Here is a 19,934-nt window from a genome sequence, read left to right as displayed (position 1 = left end):
GTGCATTTTGGTGCTGTATGAAAGAACTAGATAATTATGAAACCTGTAAGTGTAACCGAATCAAGCACCAGGTAGAAACTGGTAAGAATTTTATGAAAACTTTGAATCAAGGAGGAGTGTTATAAGCAAAAGAATTTGCCTAGGATAAAGAAAAGGGAGGACTTGAGACAGGGAACAAGATAAAGGATGGTGATTCCTAGGTCTTAGCTAGCACAATTGTATGTTAACGACCCAAAGATAAGGGAACAAAAGACTGTATGCATAGTTAATTGAACCAGCAAGAACTGGCTTAACTGCTGAAGTCTGTCAAAGACAGGAAAGGCCAGAAGATAAGCAGTGAGGAAGACTTCTGGCCTTCAACAAAAGACCACCAGAGTATGCCAGACGACCAACCACCCAAGGACTCCAGTATGCATACGAATAGAGATGGAACCTACGTTAATGATTTTTCAGAGACCTGATGAATATACAGGAGACTTACGGGAAATGAAACGAATATCTCTTTGTCCCAGTAATATAAGCACACTGCCAGTAACCATTGGTGCACATGTTAGGTGGAGCTATCTCCCTTGTGTCCGGCATGTGTGCACAGCGCCGAATAAACATACCTGCTTCATAACTATTCCGAGGTTATGGAGTCTGATTTCCGCAAGTCAACATGAGCCATTCAATTATGTTGTTCATTGACTTTAAATGGATTACTGCCACAATGTGGTAAATTGAAACTGCATAAAGTATTTATATTTTATTTAAATGTGAGTTACTTAATTTACTTTCTCATTATACATTAAAGTAATGATTATCCTGTTTATTAGTGTTAAATATTTCATGGACTTCACAACACTGTATAACTTACTATAAATGAATAGAGGTCATTACATTACCCATTGTGTAAGACTGTATCTGCAGCAGTTCACATGGATAGAAAGCAGGAGAAAATCTGTGATGGAAAATAGAGGCCTCGATTATGTGAGAAACACTCCGTAGCCAATAACTTAGGCTCAGGCGAGGATCTCAGTGAAGTAGTAATTTATTCGCGATTGCAATGGCGGGCGCCCCACAAGCAGGAGAGCGCACCTACTAGTTCCAAAACACAGTTTATATACTTTTTGATGACAGGACCCTCCCCTGTTTCCCCACTGGAGTGGGTAATCCAGGTTCACAATCTATCTGATGCTTCACAGACAATGCCTGGCCTTCAGTTGCCGGCCTGTTTTTGAGGTGGTAATGTTTTCTCCCCTTATCTGGCTTGACTTAACATAGTGATTTTCACCTGATCGCTCTAAGGAGTCTGGTTGTCTGCATTTACGAGGTCACCTGCTGAGCTTTCTTATCACTGTAAGCATATCTCAATACCACATTCCTTCCTTCTAAACAATGTAACACTGCAAAAACAACATTTCTATTCCCACAATTGCCATCAATATTTCTGAGGAATCAGTGTGGTATATCTCAGTTGTTTCACTAAGACAAAGAAAGAAAGAAAGAAAAACAAAAAGAAAGAAAGAAAGAAAGAAAGAAAGAAAGAAAGAAAGAAAGACAGGAAGGAAGGAAGGAAGGAAGGGAGGGAGGGAGGAAGGAAGGAAGGGAGGAAGTGATTCAAAGATCGATAGTCCAATTTCTTTAAGTGGTATATTCTTTATTGCAGCGCTGGATGCACGGGGGATCTCTCCACCTATCGTGCGTACCTGAAGTGAAAAGCCATCCCAAATTTATACAGCAGAGTGATGAATATTTTATTAACGCCTATACATATTCATTATCTAACCCCGCCCACTCTCGCTTCTCATGCTAATTAGTTTTTTGTGTCCTGCGTCTGCGCAGATCCTCTCATCAATTCTGGGCAGTGGTCGTCGGGCTGTGGGTGGTGGTCTCAGAGAGGAAGGCCATAAGTCTTCCTCACAGTGTACTTTTCACCCTTGGTCAGGATTCTGCTGAGTTTGCTTTCTTCCTAACCGCAAGGACTAGTTTTTGCTAATTATTTCTTTATCTTGTGTTCCAATGTCCAGTTTGAGATATATTGTCCTCCAATGTCCTGTTTGAAATATATTGTCCATACATCTGTTTCCTGTCCTATACATAATGGTCTGTTTACATTTTATTCCTCCTTTATCTCAACTTCTCTAATCAATCCCCCCTTTTCTTGCCCCATGCAAATTCTTTTGCATTAAATGCTATTATCATTAGCGGTAATGCAACAAAGCAAGCATCTAAATAGCATGCATACAAACACACCTATTGCCAATAGTACCATTAAAACAATAAAAACTTGTTTTAGCCACTGGAAGCTGGGCAACCAAGAAGTTAACTTATTCCATATTTCTCCAAAGCTCCACGAAAGGTTATCCTTACCAATCTCATGTGGAACCCTAGTTTGCTTCCATAGTTCTTCCAAGTCGGTAGAGACCCTTCCACTTTGGTCTATGTACATACAACAACTTGTACTAACCACCGTACAAACCCCTCCTTGAGCCGCTAACAATAGATCAAGTGCCATCCTATTCTGTAACACGACCTGAGATAAACTGGATATCTCTTCTTGTTGTGCCGCCATAACATCCAAAGTTCTATTCTCCAGCCTTTCTATTATGGCGGAGATGTTGACTATCATTTTCTCCAATTCACTTACCCCTAGCCATGGGATAAACCATCGAACAAAATTATGAAAGGCGGTGGGTCTCTCCACCAGTGGATTGCTAACCTCCCGTCCAATTCTCCGAAAATGATTCCTTAGATAACCTTGGGATAATCCAACATGTACTGTCATATTGGGGACTACCGCCCCAAGGGTGCAAGTCCCTTTCCAATTTTCGGACAACACCTTTCGAGCCGTATCATTGCATAGCCAATACCATCCTTTTCCCTCTGGCACCGGCCAGCTGGTTGAGTTCGCCCAACCGCTAGGAGTGCTAATATCTATTGTTCGATTGCAGGACGTTTGATTCCCCACGTAAGTAGTATTTGTATTTATACAGTCCAGCTTTCCCATACCTTTAGGTGGATTGCATCTCTGCACGCATGTGTAATATGATTCCGATGATGTGGGGCTACTTACTTCTAATCCTAAAACCTCCTCATACTTTCGACTCCAAGAAGTATTCACCCATAAATTAGTCCAAGATATATTTGCAGGTAAGGGGATTCCAATTAATGATACACCCTTGTTCCCATGCTCCGGCATATGGGTACATACCCAACAATTCATCCTATTAATAGCTTGAGATATTTTCTGTACTAGGGACAGATGTAAGTTCTCATCCCAGGCCGCCCAACCTGAACCCGAGAACCATATTCCCACAATCATTAGGATCTGGAGAACCGCAACTCGACTGGCCCAGTTGGAGTAGCGGTCCATATTTTCCCAGGTGCCTTCTTCACCCTTGAATAGTGGATCCAAGCTGCTTGCTCCTTGATCTTGATAGCAGTATGCGTTGTCAGCAGCACTTGGTATGGTCCCGTCCACTTTTCCTCCAAAGGGTGACCTGTAAATACTTTTATATACACATAATCCCCAGGTTTAAAGGGGTGGATTGGTTGGTCCAGCCCTCTAGCCCTGGTTCCTGAGACAACTTTAGATATTTGATTCAACTGTTTTTGGAGTCCTATTAAATAATTATACAAGTATCCTGACCCCAATTGCGTCAGATCCTCCCCGCTGAACAAAAACTGATAGGGCCTTCCGTATAATATTTCAAAAGGGCTTAGATTCTCCTTTGTCCGCGGTTTCACTCTAATTCTGAGCAAAGCTAAGGGAAGAGACTGAGGCCACGGCAAGTTAGTTTCTTGTCCGATTTTGGCCATTTGTTGTTTAATTAGGTGATTCATTTTCTCCACTTGCCCGCTTGCCTGTGGTCTGTAAGGGGTATGGAGTTGCCAATCTACCCCTAGGACCTTACTTACTTGTTGGACTATTTGTGCACAAAAATGGGAGCCCCTATGTGAGGACATTGCCGCCGGAATTCCAAACCGTGGTATTATCTCATTTAATAAAACCTTGACCACCTCCCTTGCCTTGTTAGTTCGACAGGGAAAAGCCTCTGGCCACCCTGAGAAAGTATCTGTTGAAACTAACAAATATCGATACCCCCCTTTTCTAGGCAGTTCTGAAAAATCAATTTGCCATTGTTGTCCGGGATAGTTTCCTTTACCAATTATTCCGAACTTTACCCTATTTTCTGTGTTAGGGTTATGATGCAAACAAATACTGCATTGTTGGGTTACTTGTTTTACCGTAGTATACAGATTTCTTCCCACTAAGACTCGACTCAGATTTTTATACAAGGTGTCTGCTCCCCAATGAGTCTTATTATGTTCCGCCATGACCGTAGGCCATATTAAATTAAGAGGGTATCACAATTCTATTATCTTTCAAATATACCCATCCATCTAATCTTACTTTCCCTTTCAAGTCCTCAATTAGTTTTTGATCTTCCTGTGTGTACCTAGGTTCCTGTCCTTCACCTAAAGTTTGTATTTTACCGTCTGGTATTAAAGTAAGCGCCTCCACCTCAGCCACCTCGGCCACCCTTTTCACTTCCTGATCAGCCAATCGATTCCCTACCTCGAAGTCGGCGGTTCCTCTTTGGTGTCCCCGGAAGTGCATAACAGCCACTTTCTCCGGTTGCTTTACTGCTTCTAATAACTTCAAAATTTCTTCAGCATGCTTTATTTGTTTTCCTTGGGCAGTCAATAATCCCCGTTCCTTCCAAATAGCCCCATGCGCATGCACCACACCAAACGCATACTTAGAGTCTGTCCAGATATTTACTTTCTTTCTTGCTGCTAGTTCCAATGCTCGTGTGAGAGCGATTATTTCTGCTTTTTGAGCAGACGTCCCAAGGGGTAATGGTTTCGACTCAATTACCTGTTGAGTGGTCGTCACCGCATACCCTGCTTTGCGTTGTCCTTGTTTCACAAAGCTGCTTCCATCAGTATACCATGATTCGTCTGCATCTTCCAAGGGCTCCTCTTTGAGATCTGGTCGGCTAGAATACACTGTTTCCATAGTTTCGATACAATCGTGGACCACTGGCTCGTCAGGAGCATTGCTAAGGAAAGAAGCTAGGTTCACAATGTTAGTAACCACAATTTCTACGTCATCTTGCTCCACCAGTATCGCTTGGTATTTTAAAAATCTTTGAGGGGATAACCAGTGTGCCCCTTTCTGTTCCAAGACTGCCGAGACAGTGTGTGATACCAGCACGGTTATCTTCTGTCCCATAGTGAACTTCCGAGCCTCCTGTATATTCATGATAACAGCGGCCACTGCTCGAAGGCAACCTGGCCAACCTTTACTTACTTCATCCAATTGTTTAGAAAAGTAGGCCACAGCTCTTCTGTAGGGGCCCAACTTCTGTGCCAGCACCCCCAGGGCCATCCCTTGTCTCTCATAGGAGTACAACCAAAAGGGTTTAGACAAGTCCGGTAAACCCAAAGCTGGTGCTCGCATTAGCTCCAATTTAAGCTTCTTAAAGGCAGGCCGTGCTTCCCCCGTCCAGACCAATTTTGATTGGTTATTCTTGATGAGGTCATATAGGGGTTTTACAATTAGTCCATAATTATTAATCCATAGGCGGCACCAACCTGTCATCCCTAGAAAAGTTCATAATTCCTTGATGGTCTGTGGTTCTGGGGTACGGCAGATAGCTTCTTTCTGTTCTGTTCCTAACTCCCTTTGTCCCCCTGAAATCTCAAACCCCAAGTAAGTTACACGTGGCTGAATCAGCTGAGCCTTCTGTTGAGAGACTCGATATCCATTAAAACCCAGAAAATTAAGGAGACTTATCATCCATTGCATGCAGCTGCTCCTATTCTCAGTGGCTATCAAAAGGTCATCAACGTATTGCAGCAGAACTCCTTCAGTGTCTGGGGCCTCCCAACCCTCAAGCTCTTTTGCTAGTTGATTCCCGAAAATCGTGGGGCTGTTTTTGAATCCCTGCGGCAATACGGTCCAGGTCAATTGAGCCCTTTGTCCCGAGTTTGGTTTTTCCCACTCAAAAGCGAAAAGCTTCTGACTTTCTGGGGCTAAAGTCAGACAGAAGAAGGCATCCTTTAAATCCAGCACGGTAAACCAAACTAGATTATCGTTTAATTTAGTTAGCAGTATATAGGGATTCGCTACCACGGGGTGTATATCTTCAGTGATCTTATTTATAGCTCTTAAATCCTGCACCAATCTATAGTTCCTCCCATCTGGCTTCTTAATTGGCAGTATAGGAGTATTATATTCAGATTCACACTCAACCAACAACCCATATTGTAAAAACTTATCTACTATCCCTTTAATTCCTTTCCTATCTTCTATTCTTAGGGGATATTGCTTAATCTTAACTGGCTTTTCTCCTGGCTTTAGTCTAACCACTATCGGGGCCGCATTTTTGGCCCGTCCGGGAACGTCAGTGGCCCAGACTCCCGGGTAAACTTGGTCTAGAATTTCTGAAGTCACCCCACCGATAGGGTCTGCTTGTATTAGTGTTAAGCTTAGCGCGGTTATCAGCTGTTCTTCTCCCACTTTTAACCCAACCTTTCCTTTTTCAAAAACAATTTCTGCCTCCAGCTGTTCCAGCAGATCCCGCCCTAATAAAGATTTTGGAGATCCTGGTAAATATAGAAACCTATGTATTCCCATCTGTTTTCCTAATTTATATTTTAAAGGCCTCAGGAAAAAGGCTCTTTCGTGCTGGCCCGTAGCTCCTATTACAGTTACAAAATCCTTATCCTCCGGTATCAGTTTCTGGTTTAACACAGAGTAGGTCGCTCCTGTGTCAATTAAAAACTCCACCTCCTGTCCTAACTTCCCTAGCTCAATTTTAACCAGTGGATCTGCTAGGGTAGAATCCCCCGGTCTACTTCATCGATCGGGAGATACACTAGCTATCCTTAGTCTGTTCTCCTCCTGTTGCTTCGGACATTCCCTCTTCCAATGACCCACTTCCCTACAATATGCACACTGATTCGGTCTCAGGGGAGGCCTTGCTGACCTTCCCCCTCCTCCATTCCCTCTTCCTTTACTCCGAAAAGGCTCTTCTTGCTTCTGTAAAGCCGCAACAGTTGCCGCGGCAATAGTCTTACCCAGCCTTTGTCTCTCATTCCCTTCTCGATTCCTAAATACCCTCCATGCCTCTTCCACTAACCTCTCTAAATCCCTCACATCTGGTTCCTTCATCTTTTGAAGTTTCTGTCTTATATCCTCTGCCGATTGTCCCAGAAATAGCGATACCAGCTGAAGCCTACCTCCTTCCGAGGAAGGATCTAACGTTGTAAATTTTTGCATTGCTGTTCTCAAACGTTCAAGAAATTCTGACGGAGTCTCTGTTTGGCCCTGTTTTACAATATACAATCTGGACCAATTTACAGACTTAGGTATCGCATTTTCTAGAGCAATCCTTATCCATTCCTGATACCTTTTCAACAATCTATAGTCATTCTCATCATTATAATCCCAGTTCGGGTCCACCCTAGGTACATATGTTTCTGCTGTCCCTGGCAAAACTCCTGATGTTACTTGTGTCTGCACCTGGGTCCGAGCAGTTTTTACTACCAGCTGTTTTTCTGTCTCCGACAGAGCTGCTAGCATTATTTCTATATCTTTCCAATCTGGGTCTAAATTTTTCACAATTAGTTCAAATCTTCGAGCCATGGCTCTGGATCATCCCGGTATCCTTTCACAGCTTCCTTCCATGAATCTAACTCAGCGGTTGTGAAAGGTACTTTTATCCGGGCTGGCCCATTAGCCCCCATAGCTTGCCGTAACGGGGCTTGAATAATAGGTCCGACCTTACTTCGGGTTCGGGCCGTGATCAGGGTAAAATTCTCATCCCCCCTCCTTTCATCCCCCTCATTTGCCCTAACGTTCCCTGGGCTTACCTCCACACCCCGTTCTAGTGTCTGGGATGGGAGGACATAATCCTCTATTCTCTCCTCTGGTTCACTTAATTTCAAACATCTCTGCCCGATACTGCACGCCAAACAACATCTCTTCATTTTTCCTGCCCCTTCCTTTCTCTTGTCCTTTTCTATTGCCAGGATCAAAGGATCCTGTGGGGCTAAGTTAATTCCACACTCCCTCTGCCATTCCGGGTGGTTTCTTAAGGTGAAAAACATATCTGCATAGGACACCTCATCCCATTTTCCCTCTCTCCTTAAAAACAACATTAACTGCAGTAACGTATTATAATTTATAGTTCCATTAGACGGCCACTTTTCCTCACATTCCAGCTTATAGAGTGGCCACCACTGATTACAATATTTTATTAATGTTTTCCTATTTTCAGTCCCTCCAGGGGATCCTCCTACATCCTTCCAATGATTTAATATACAACCTAACGGGCTTTTCTTGGGGATTTCACCACTTTGCTGCCCTCCCATTTTATGAAAGAATGTCACAGAATACACACAAGTATATCCTTACAACAACACCAGAAACCCACCAAAATTCCTAACAACACTGCCGTAGCACTTATCCCGATAATCAACGTCAAATTCCACATATAACAGATTCGTTAACCCGAAATAAACAGTTCCAATTCCAAATGGACCTCAAGAACGAGCTCTTTCCTTGAGGTCCTCCCAACATATACTTATGATATTAATCACAAAAGTACATACCAAATACTGTCTTGCAGAAGATCGCCTTCCGACTTACAGACAGTTCCAAATGACCAGTCTACCAAACAAACAAACCAAAATAAGAAATATACTCACTTACAATGATGGGGCCCTTGTCTGCCTCCGCAGTGATCCGGTGAGTCGAGGAGTCCCTCTGGGAAATCCCGGGGGTACCCTAGGGAGTCCTGTTCCCAGCGGGTCCTGCGGTCCGACAGAGGAGAAGTCCCATCTGGGGTGCCAGATTGATTCAAAGATCGATAGTCCAATTTCTTTAAGTGGTATATTCTTTATTGCAGCGCTGGATGCACGGGGGATCTCTCCACCTATCGTGCGTACCTGAAGTGAAAAGCCATCCCAAATTTATACAGCAGAGTGATGAATATTTTATTAACGCCTATACATATTCATTATCTAACCCCGCCCACTCTCGCTTCTCATGCTAATTAGTTTTTTGTGTCCTGCGTCTGCGCAGATCCTCTCATCAATTCTGGGCAGTGGTCGTCGGGCTGTGGGTGGTGGTCTCAGAGAGGAAGGCCATAAGTCTTCCTCACAGTGTACTTTTCACCCTTGGTCAGGATTCTGCTGAGTTTGCTTTCTTCCTAACCGCAAGGACTAGTTTTTGCTAATGTTGTGGTTTAGCCCGGCTGGCAGTCAAACACCACACAGCCGTTCGCTCACCCTCCAACCTCCCTCTCTGGGATGGGAGAGAGAAACGGGAAAGTGAAGCCTGTGAGTTGAGATAAAGACAGTTTATTAAGACAGGGAAAAGAATAACAACAATAATAATAATAATAATAGTATTAATAGTAATAATGTGTACGAAATAAGTGATGCACAATGCAATTGCTCACCACCCGTTGACCGATGCCCAGCCTATCCCCGAGCAGCCGGCCCCCCCTCCACCCCGGCTAGCCACCCCTATATATTGTTCAGCATGACGTCAGATGGTATGGAATACCCCTTTGGCCAGTTTGGGTCAGCTGTCCTGGGTCTGTCCCCTCCCAGCTCCTGCTGCATCCCTAGCCTGCTCGCTAGCAGGACAGAGCGAGAGGCTGAAAAGTCCTTGGCTTGGTGTAAGCACTGCTCTACAACAATTAAAACATCAGCATGTTATCAGCGCTCTTCTCATTCTAATCCAAAACATAGCACCCTGCCAGCTACTAGGAGGAAAATTAACTCTGTCCTAACTGAAACCAGGACAGATATCCACCCCTTATTCCATACCATTTATGTCATGCTCAGGTTACACTCTTTCCAATACCTCCTAATTAATCACCATTTTCATCTATGATATATAGCAACCATGGTAGCGATGACATACAGTGTTATATGATAATTAACATACTATAATTCAACTCATGGGCTATTCTCACCCAGTATTAGGTCCCCTTGAGGTACACACCGGACCTCCCCATTCTCTTGCATTACCCACCAAGTGCATCCAGGTCCCTGAGCAAAAGCAATCCCACGAATGGGCTTGCCTTTTCCTGAGGCGGGAGTAGCCCAGACTGTCTTACCCAGCATGTTTCTTACGTGCACTACAGGAACTTTATCCCCTTCTACAGTGCGTAACAGGTTTGATTGGGCAGGTCCAGCTCGGTTGGCAGATCCTCTAGTATTGACTAACCAGGCGGCCTTTGCCAAATGCGTTTCCCAATTTTTGAATGTCCCAGCACCCATTGCTTTCAGTGTAGTCTTTAACAGTCCATTGTATCGTTCAACTTTCCCGGAGGCTGGTGCATGATAAGGGATGTGATACACCCACTCAATACCATGTTCTTTGGCCCAAGTGTCTATAAGGTTGTTTCAGAAATGAGTCCCATTGTCTGACTCAATTCTTTCTGGGGTGCCATGTCGCCATAGGACTTGCTTTTCAAGGCCCAGGATAGTGTTCCGGGCGGTGGCATGGGGCACAGGATATGTTTCCAGCCATCCGGTGGTTGCTTCCACCATTGTAAGTACGTGGCGCTTGCCGTTGCGGGTTTGGGGGAGTGTGATGTAATCAATCTGCCAGGCCTCTCCATATTTATATTTCAGCCATCGTCCTCCGTACCAAAGAGGCTTTGACCGTTTGGCTTGTTTAATTGCAGCACATGTTTCACAATCATGAATAACCTGTGCTATAGTGTCCATGGTCAGGTCCACCCCTCGGTCACGAGCCCATCTGTATGTTGCATCTCTACCTTGATGGCCCGAGGTGTCATGGGCCCATCGGGCTATAAATAATTCACCTTTATGTTGCCACTCCAGGTCCACCTGAGCCACTTCAATCTTAGCAGCCTGATCCACCTGCTGGTTGTTTTGATGTTCTTCAGTAGCCCGATTCTTGGGCACATGAGCATCTACATGGCGTACCTGTACAACCAGGTTCTCTACCCGGGCAGCAATATCTTGCCACAATGCAGCAGCCCAGATGGGTTTGCCCCGGCGTTCCCAGTTGTTCTGCTTCCATTGCTGTAGCCACCCCCACAGGGCATTTGCTACCATCCATGAATCAGTATAGAGATAGAGAACTGGCCACTTTTCTCGTTCAGCAATATCTAAGGCCAGCTGAATGGCTTTCACTTCTGCAAACTGACTCGATTCACCTTCTCCCTCAGCAGCTTCTGCAACTCGTCATGTAGGACTCCATACAGCAGCTTTCCATCTCCGATGCTTTCCCACAATACGACAGGACCCATCAGTGAACAGGGCATATTTCTTCTCATTTTCTGGAAGCTTGTTGTATAGTGGGGCTTCTTCAGCACGGACCACCTCCTCCTCTGATGATATCCCAAAGTACTTGCCTTCTGGCCAGTCCATAATCACTTCCAAGATTCCTGGGCGACTGGGGTTTCCTATCCGAGCCCGCTGAGTAATCAGTGCAACCCACTTGCTCCATATAGCATCAGTTGCATGATGTGTAGAGGGGACCCTTCCTTTGAACATCCAACCCAGTACCGGCAGTCGGGGTGCCAGGAGGAGCTGCGCTTCTGTACCGACCACTTCCGAAGCAGATCGAACTCCCTCATATGCTGCCAATATCTCCTTTTCGGTTGGAGTATAGCCGGCCTCAGATCCTCTGTATCCCCGACTCCAAAACCCCAGGGGTCGACCTCGAGTTTCCCCAGGTTCTTTCTGCCAGAGGCTCCAGGTGGGACCATTCTCCCCGGCTGCGGTGTAGAGCACATTCTTTACATCTGGTCCTGTTCGGACTGGCCCAAGGGCTACTGCATGAACTATTTCCTGTTTAATTTGTTCAAAGGCTTGTCGTTGCTCAGGGCCCCATTCAAAAGCATTCTTCTTACGAGTTACTTGGTAGAGCGGGTTTACAATCAGACTGTAATTTGGAATATGCATTCTCCAAAACCCCACGACACCTAGGAAAGTTTGTGTTTCCTTTTTGCTAGTTGGTGGAGACATAGCTGTTATTTTGTTGATCACATCCATTGGGATTTGACGACGTCCATCTTGCCATTTTATTCCTAAAAACTGGATCTCTCGTGCAGGTCCTTTAACTTTATTTTGTTTTATGGCAAAACCGGCCTTCAGAAGGATTTGGACTATTTCCTTCCCTTTCTCGAAAACTTCCTCTGCAGTGTCACCCCACACAATGATGTCATCGATGTACTGCAGGTGTTCAGGAGCCTCCCCCTGCTCCAGCGCAGACTGGATCAGTCCATGGCAAATGGTAGGGCTATGTTTCCACCCCTGGGGCAGCCGATTCCAAGTATATTGGACTCCCCTCCAAGTGAAAGCAAACTGTGGCCTGCACTCTGCTGCTAGAGGGATGGAGAAAAATGCATTAGCAATATCAGTTGTGGCATACCACTTGGCTGCCTTTGATTCCAGTTCGTACTGGAGTTCTAGCATGTCCGGCACTGCAGCACTCAGTGGTGGCGTGACTTCGTTCAGGCCACGATAGTCCACTGTTAGTCTCCACTCACCATTAGACTTTCGCACTGGCCATATGGGACTATTAAAAGGTGAATGGGTCTTGCTGATCACTCCTTGGCTCTCCAGTTGACGAATTAGCTCGTGGATGGGAATCAGGGAGTCTCGGTTGGTGCGATATTGCCGCCGGTGCACAGTTGTGGTAGCGATTGGCACTTGCTGTTCTTCAACCCTCAGCAACCCCACAACAGAAGGGTCCTCTGAGAGACCGGGCAAGGTAGACAACTGTTTCATGTCCTCTGTCTCTAAGGCAGCTATGCCAAAAGCCCAGCGGAACCCTTTTGGGTCCTTGAAATATCCTCTTCTAAGATAGTCTATGCCAAGGATGCACGGAGCATCCGGGCCAGTCACAATACGGTGCTTTTGCCACTCATTTCCGGTTAGACTCACTTCAGCTTCCAATACAGTTAACTGCTGGGATCCCCCTGTCACGCCATAAATACAGATGGGCTCTGGCCCTTTACAGCTTGATGGCATTAGAGTACATTGTGCACCGGTGTCTACTAGAGCCTTATACTTCTGTGCGTCAGACGTGCCAGGCCATCGAATCCACACAGTCCAATAAACTCGGTTGTCCCTTTCCTCCCCCTGGCTGGAGGCAGGGCCCCTCTAGTCCTGGTCAGAATCTTCGTTTCTGTGTTTAAAAGACTGCCTGCTGGAAGTTGGAGCAGCAAACTTTTCAGAGAACCCCTTTCTCCCGATTGTTTTCTTTTGCAACTCACGTACCCGTGCCTCTAGGGTCTCAGTAGATTTTCCATCCCATTTTCTCATGTCCTCTCCATGGTCACGTAGGTAAAACCACAGGGTGGTACGGGGTGTGTACCCACCATATTGTCTTCTTTGCACGGATGCACGTTTACCCCTAATAGCCGAGACACTGGTTTGTACAGGTGGGGAAGAAAATACACTCTCTTTAAGTTGGTGGACCTCTTCAAAAAGTTTCTCCAAAGTATTCTCTTTTAGTTGGTGGCCACTGGTTTGTTCAGGTGGGGGGGAAGATAAATTCTCTTTAAGTTGGTGGAACTCTTCAGAGAGTTTCTCCACAGCCGAGACGCAGGCCTGTAGGGAAGAGGAGAGATTTCCTTCGTACTCCCGGAGTTGTTTAGCCATGTCACCCACTGTGGGATCTTCACCGTTTTTCCAGGTTATTATTGACAATGTGCTGGCCCATGTTGATGGTGCATTCCGTACAAACTTCCGCCACATGGGTCGAGTACACTGGACTTCATCTGGATCTGTGGATGTTTGTGCATCGTCTAGGTCCTTATAAATTACTTCCCGTACGGCTAATTCCCTCAGGTACTGAATTCCCTTCTCCATGGGGGTCCACTTGACTGGTAGACATACAAGTTCTTCCTTGAAGGGATACCTTTCCTTCACAGCTGACAGGAGACGCCTCCAGAGGCTGTGAGATCGTGCTCCATCTCCAATTGCTTTGTCAATGCCTGCATCTCTAGCAAGGGATCCCAGCCGCCTGGCTTCCCTGCCCTCTAATTCCACACCATTGGCTCCAGTGTCCCAGCACTGGAGCAGCCAGGTGACAAGCTGTTCACCTATACAGCGACCAAAATCTTTTCGCACATCTCGTAGCTCACGCTGGTATAGGGTTCGGGTAGTTACTGTTGATTTTTCGACATCCTCATCCTCATCTTCATCCTCCTACACACTTGATGGCCCAGCCCCGTCTTCTCCAGACCCAGACTTAGCAGAAGACTTTCTGCGTTCTAAACGACCTGAGTTTCTATACCATTTTTTCACCTTTTCTACAGGGGCAACTTGCACTGCTACAGCTCGCTTCTCTGACCCAGCCACAGGGTCTGCCACAGGGGTTGGAGTACCCTCTGCAGGGGCAACTTGCACTGCTACAGTTCGTTTCTCTGACCTAGCCACAGGAGTGGGAGCGGCTGCAGGAGCTGGAGCAGCTGCAGGGGCTGGAAAGGCTGCAGGAGCTGGAGCTGGAACAGCTGCGGGAGCTGGAGCTGGAACGGCTGCGGGAGGTGGAACGGCTGCGGGAGCTGGAGCTGGAACGGCTGCGGGAGCTGGAGCTGGAACAGCTGCGGGAGCTGGAGCTGGAACGGCTGCGGGGCTGGAGCTGGAACGGCTGCAGGAGCCGGGACTGGAACGGCTGCAGGGTCTGTCACTAGGTTGATAGTAGCATCAATTGCAGCTCGATAGGCACAAGCCAGACCCCAGCACGCCACAGTGATTTGTGTCACTTTGGAACTGCCAGAGTCATGACACCTTTTTTGCAAGCATTCTACCAGTTTTTTAGGATTTTGCAGTTGTTCAGGGGTGAATGTCCAAAACACTGGAGGTGCCCACTGCTCTAGAAACCTGCCCATATCCTCCCACACTCCCTGCCACTCGCAACTATCCCGCCTCAAGACAGATCTCCGGATGAGATTCCTAAGTAGTTGTTTAACCTTAAACAAAACCTGAAGCGCATTCAGGAGACATAACAACAAGAACATGCTGGTCTGAGTATCCCAAGGATATTCAACATCTTGGAGAGCTACCGTAACTAGCTCGGGGGATAAGAGGGTGGTGAAGGAGGAAGGGAGAGTGAACAGGTAGGAAAAAATATCTTCCCCTGTCCCCTCCACAGATTGACTCCCTGATGAAAAAAGGCAATAGGTGTAATTGCTAATAGTTTCTGAGATATGGTTTCCAAAGTATAGAGTCGACGACATTGCTGAGTACAAATACCAGGTTAGAGTCATGACCAGAAATCTCATCATTTCATAAGCCATCGTTACACCACACAGTACCATAACAATCTTAAACCAGAGCCCGGAAAGGATAAACAGCACGACAGGGAGCACATACAGAAAGTAACGTGCTATAAAACTCAATTTGGGAAACAGGCACAGCAGACTTGAGATTAAGGCAATCAACATTGTGACTAGCAACTATTAAGCAGGTCGAATACTTATACCAATTTTAGTTTAACACACTCTGGTCAAATCTGTCGATATCTCAACCCTTCGAGCCCCACGTTGGGCGCCAAATGGACTGTTGTGGTTTAGCCCGGCTGGCAGTCAAACACCACACAGCCGTTCACTCACCCTCCCCCCTCAATCCCGGGATGGGGGAGAGAAACGGGAAAGTGAAGTCTGTGAGTTAAGATAAAGACAGTTTATTAAGACAGGGAAAAGAATAACAACAATAATAATAATAATAATAATAGTATTAATTGTAATAATGTGTACGAAATAAGTGATGCACAATGCAATTGCTCACCACCCGTTGACCGATGCCCAGCCTATCCCCGAGCAGCCGGCCCCCCCCCACCCCGGCTAGCCACCCCTTATATTGTTCAGCATGACGTCAGATGGTATGGAATACCCCTTTGGCCAGTTTGGGTCAGCTGTCCTGGGTCTGTCCCCTCCCAGCTCCTGCTGCATCCCTAGCCTGCCCCCTGGCAGGACAGAGTGAGAAGCTGAAAAGTCCTTGGCTTGGTGTAAGCACTGGTCTACAACAATTAAAACATCAGCATGTTATCAGCGCTCTTCTCATTCTAATCCAAAACATAGCACCCTGCCAGCTACTAGGAGGAAAATTAACTCTGTCCTAACTGAAACCAGGATATCAATAATCTACTGCATCCATCCCAGTTGTTCCTGGTTGCTTCCCTCCATGAAATGTCTTTCCTGTAGGAGCAAGGCATCTTCCATTTAAAGGAATAGAATATGATAAGTTGTAACCAGAAAGTATAATCTACTCTTTGCAAGCATGATGGAGTAGAGACATCAGTGTAAGGGGTAATAATGAAAAGCAAAATCAGCAAGCAACTCTCTATAGTCATATAGACTAAACTGACTGTGTGACATTTCAATTTTGAGTGAATGCCATAAAAAGTAGAAAAAACAGGTTTAATGAATATGTCTACGTAAAAGCATAAACACAAATCTTTTCAGAGCAGTGTTTATATTTACAGCACATAAGTTACAAATTAAATTTACTCTGGGATGTACTTCTGATATGAATGATTTTTCTTTAGAGAAATGTTATCTGTAATCATCAGATCACTGAGAGCAAAAATGATCCATTAGTGATGTTGGGGATGATGAACTGAAGTACTGTTTAGTGGTTTTTAATTATGTTAAAAGATAAAAATGCTTGGGGAAGGGTGTAAGTCATACCCAGAGAAAGGAAAATGAACTGACTTTATTTAAGCAAGTAGACGTTTATTTCAAACAATTTTGAGCTGATTGCTTAGTACATTAATATGTTTTCAGGAGCTGATCTATTCCAGCACTCTGCTATTATATTATTTAATATTACCAGTCGAAACATTGAAAAAACATGAGTCTTGGCTATAAAGATTTTAAATTATGAGATTAAAAAATATGTACAGGATGCTTTTGTCTTTTTTTTTTTTCCTAGAGATGTACAGAACTCTCTCTGCAGTCAGAATATTGCAACTATTATTATTTTAAAAGAGCAGGCTGTCTCAAGTGCTCACAAGCTCAGACTATAAAAAGGGTACCAAACGTGAAATACTGACTTCACTGAAGTCAACAGAAAATTTACTGTTGATTTCAAGTGCACAGGATTTCAATATAGTGAAATTCTTAATAAAATAGCAAGATGTGGCGGCTACCCTGCTGCCTGTAAATTAACAGAATCTCTCTGGAATTGCTTTGTTGCCAGCAGTTTCATTTAAAACAGCTTAGGATGGAGAGAATTTACAAAGAGCCTGGGCCTGGTTTCATTACCCTGTGCTCCTTTAAATCATCAGTAATTCTGTTAAAATGGCTTAGCATTTTACCAGTGCCAAAGGGAATGGATGCGTGATCCTTGTCAGGTTACAGTGAATCAGTATATTCTTCCACTGCTCTGACCAAGGTGGAGACACAATTGCTGTGTGTCACAGTGACAAAAATGTCCCTTGATCACCCTAGTTACAAAACAGCATCTAGTTATTGTTAGGAGAGAGAAGGGTGTTGATATACATCCTGTTGCTGCTTCAAAAATATTTGCTTCGGTCCCCTCAGGCAGACACAAGTACCTGCGCACACACACCCCAAGTACAACTTCAACATAGAGCTGCTATCTCAAACTGCTGGGATAGCCACATTTCTGCAAGCTTGTGCTTGGATGTAGTGAAGCAGACAAAACAGTAACACTGTTTTATTGTCTCCCACCTGAAAGGGACACGGGGACCTCTAGGACTTTATGAAAAGCAGAATGGCAATTTATATAACCATTACTCCAGATCACAGAGTCTACTGTACACTTTCACCCCCCCAAAAAAAAATTTTTTTGCAGGTCAAGGGAGGTTATCCTCCCCCTCTACTCAGCCCTGGTGAGGCCACACCTGGAGTATTGTGTCCAGTTCTGGGCTCCCCAGTACAAGAGGGACATGGAACTACTGGAGTGAGTCCAGAGAAGGGCTACGAAGATGATTAGAGGACTGGAGCACCTGTCATATGAGGACAGGCTGGGAGAACTGGTCCTGTTTAGCCTGGAAAAGAGAAGACTGAGGGGAGACCTCATCAATGTGTATAAATATCTGAGGGGAGGGTGTCAAGAGGATGGAGCTGGTCTCTTTTCAGTTGTGCCCAGTGACAGGACAAGAGGCAATGGGCACAAACTGAAGCACAGGAGGTTCTGGCTGAATATGAGAGGGCACTTCTTTATTGTGAGGGTGACAGAGCACTGGGACAGATTGCCCAGAGAGGTTGTGTAGTCTTCTTCTCTGGAGATATTCAAAACCCACCTGGATGCCATCCTGCGCAACGTGCTCTAGGTGATCCTGTTCAGCAGGGGGGTTGGACTAGATGATCTTTGGAGGTCCATTCCAACCTTGGCCATTCTGTGATTCTGTGATTCTGTGATTCTGTGATTCTGCGATTCTGTGATTCTGCGATCATGTTGCCTGAGTGTTCTCTTTAGTTCATGTTCCTATTTCATGTTTTAGTCTCTCTTAAACTAACTTTCTGACCTGTTCACAGACTTGTACCACTGCTCTGATCAATTGTCTTCCACATTTCAAGGGCCTGAACTCCCTCAGAAAGTGAATTTATCGAGCAACATTGTGTACGAAATATGACTTAGATAACACCATCCTCTTTGCTTGCAGAGGACAGATCACCCACTCCATTACTGTTATCCACATGTTCTGATAACAGACAGTTGGGAATTTGCACTTGTTTTGTTAGGTTAGCAGTTGCTAATATCAATATGATGTGTTACTTATTTGGATCAGCCCACCTTGAAAGCCTCTCTTCAAATGTTTTACTGCATTGCCCCACTATGTTTCTAATACATTAATAGGGATTTTATGGAGGGCTGTGTAAGCAAAGGGTTCTTGCTAGGCCATTCAGACTAATGTATGCCTAAATATTATCAAGTAATATCAAGAATAAAAATCAAATGTTTGAGATATCTATGAAATGGAGTATCCACCCCAGGGCTGTAGAGTCATCACAGCTCTAATAAGACAATTTCCTAATTGAACATTAGGCATCATTTACCAACCATTCACTAAATGAATCTCATTTAAGGCTTTTCATTTGGGAAAAAGACTTTTTCTGCAGAAAAAGCTCACCCTACTTTCTACCTACCTTTCAGCTTAACACCTGAGTGGGCTTTGTTTTCTGTAACACTGAATTTCTGTTTATGGATGTTTACAACACAGATGATAGTTACGAGAAGTACATCTCAGAGCAAATTTAATTTGTTTCCACTGTGCTGTTAAAAAAAAAAAATATATATATATATATATATATATATATAAACCCAATATTGTTTATGGCTTTAGCAAGTCATATCCATTAAATCCATGTGCTTGGCATTTCAAGTAATTTACTCCATAAAAAATAAAAATGTTATTTTTGTTTAAGCCTATTTGACTGCAGGGATTGGCCTCCCAGTTGTTGCTCTTCATTATGAACATTTACCCAGGACAGCTCCTAATATTCAAAGCTGTGTCCAGCTGTCAAAGCTGGAATAATACCGGGATGGTGGCAGGGCTGGGGAACGTATTTTGGTTAATAGGACTCACGTACATGGTTTAATATTAAGACCTAATCTAAATCTGCTAATGGAAAAAATTAACATTCTGAATAATTGTAATAATGTGTACGAAATAAGTGATGCACAATGCAATTGCTCACCACCCGTTGACCGATGCCCAGCCTATCCCCGAGCAGCCGGCCCCCCCTCCACCCCGGCTAGCCACCCCTATATATTGTTCAGCATGACGTCAGATGGTATGGAATACCCCTTTGGCCAGTTTGGGTCAGCTGTCCTGGGTCTGTCCCCTCCCAGCTCCTGCTGCATCCCTAGCCTGCTCGCTAGCAGGACAGAGCGAGAAGCTGAAAAGTCCTTGGCTTGGTGTAAGCACTGCTCTACAACAATTAAAACATCAGCATGTTATCAGCGCTCTT

At 44.9% G+C, this 19,934-nt stretch overlaps 2 protein-coding genes across 2 annotated transcripts; both read right to left on the bottom strand.

The window, feature by feature from the left end:
* Positions 1-3,288: 3,288 nt before the first annotated feature.
* Positions 3,289-4,525, bottom strand: LOC121062426 (protein NYNRIN-like). The gene has a single exon (XM_040542437.1). It carries the CDS (start codon positions 4,318-4,320, stop codon positions 3,304-3,306), a length of 1,017 nt encoding a protein of 338 aa, XP_040398371.1. The 5' UTR covers positions 4,321-4,525; the 3' UTR covers positions 3,289-3,303.
* Positions 4,340-5,590, bottom strand: LOC121062448. The gene has a single exon (XM_040542443.1). The coding sequence runs from the start codon at positions 5,588-5,590 to the stop codon at positions 4,340-4,342; it is 1,251 nt and encodes a 416-aa protein (XP_040398377.1).
* Positions 5,591-19,934: the final 14,344 nt, after the last annotated feature.

Source organism: Cygnus olor, chromosome W, assembly GCF_009769625.2.
Source record: "Cygnus olor isolate bCygOlo1 chromosome W, bCygOlo1.pri.v2, whole genome shotgun sequence".
In the NCBI taxonomy this organism is placed as follows: Eukaryota; Metazoa; Chordata; class Aves; order Anseriformes; family Anatidae; genus Cygnus; species Cygnus olor.
Note: the sequence above shows the minus strand (reverse complement) of the source record. Positions and strands in the feature narration are given on the sequence as shown.

Bases quoted from the DNA above. Each gene is read 5' to 3' on its own strand.
- LOC121062426 (XM_040542437.1), bottom strand. From the start codon at position 4,320: ATGGCGGAACATAATAAGACTCATTGGGGAGCAGACACCTTGTATAAA.
- LOC121062448 (XM_040542443.1), bottom strand. From the start codon at position 5,590: ATGACAGGTTGGTGCCGCCTATGGATTAATAATTATGGACTAATTGTA.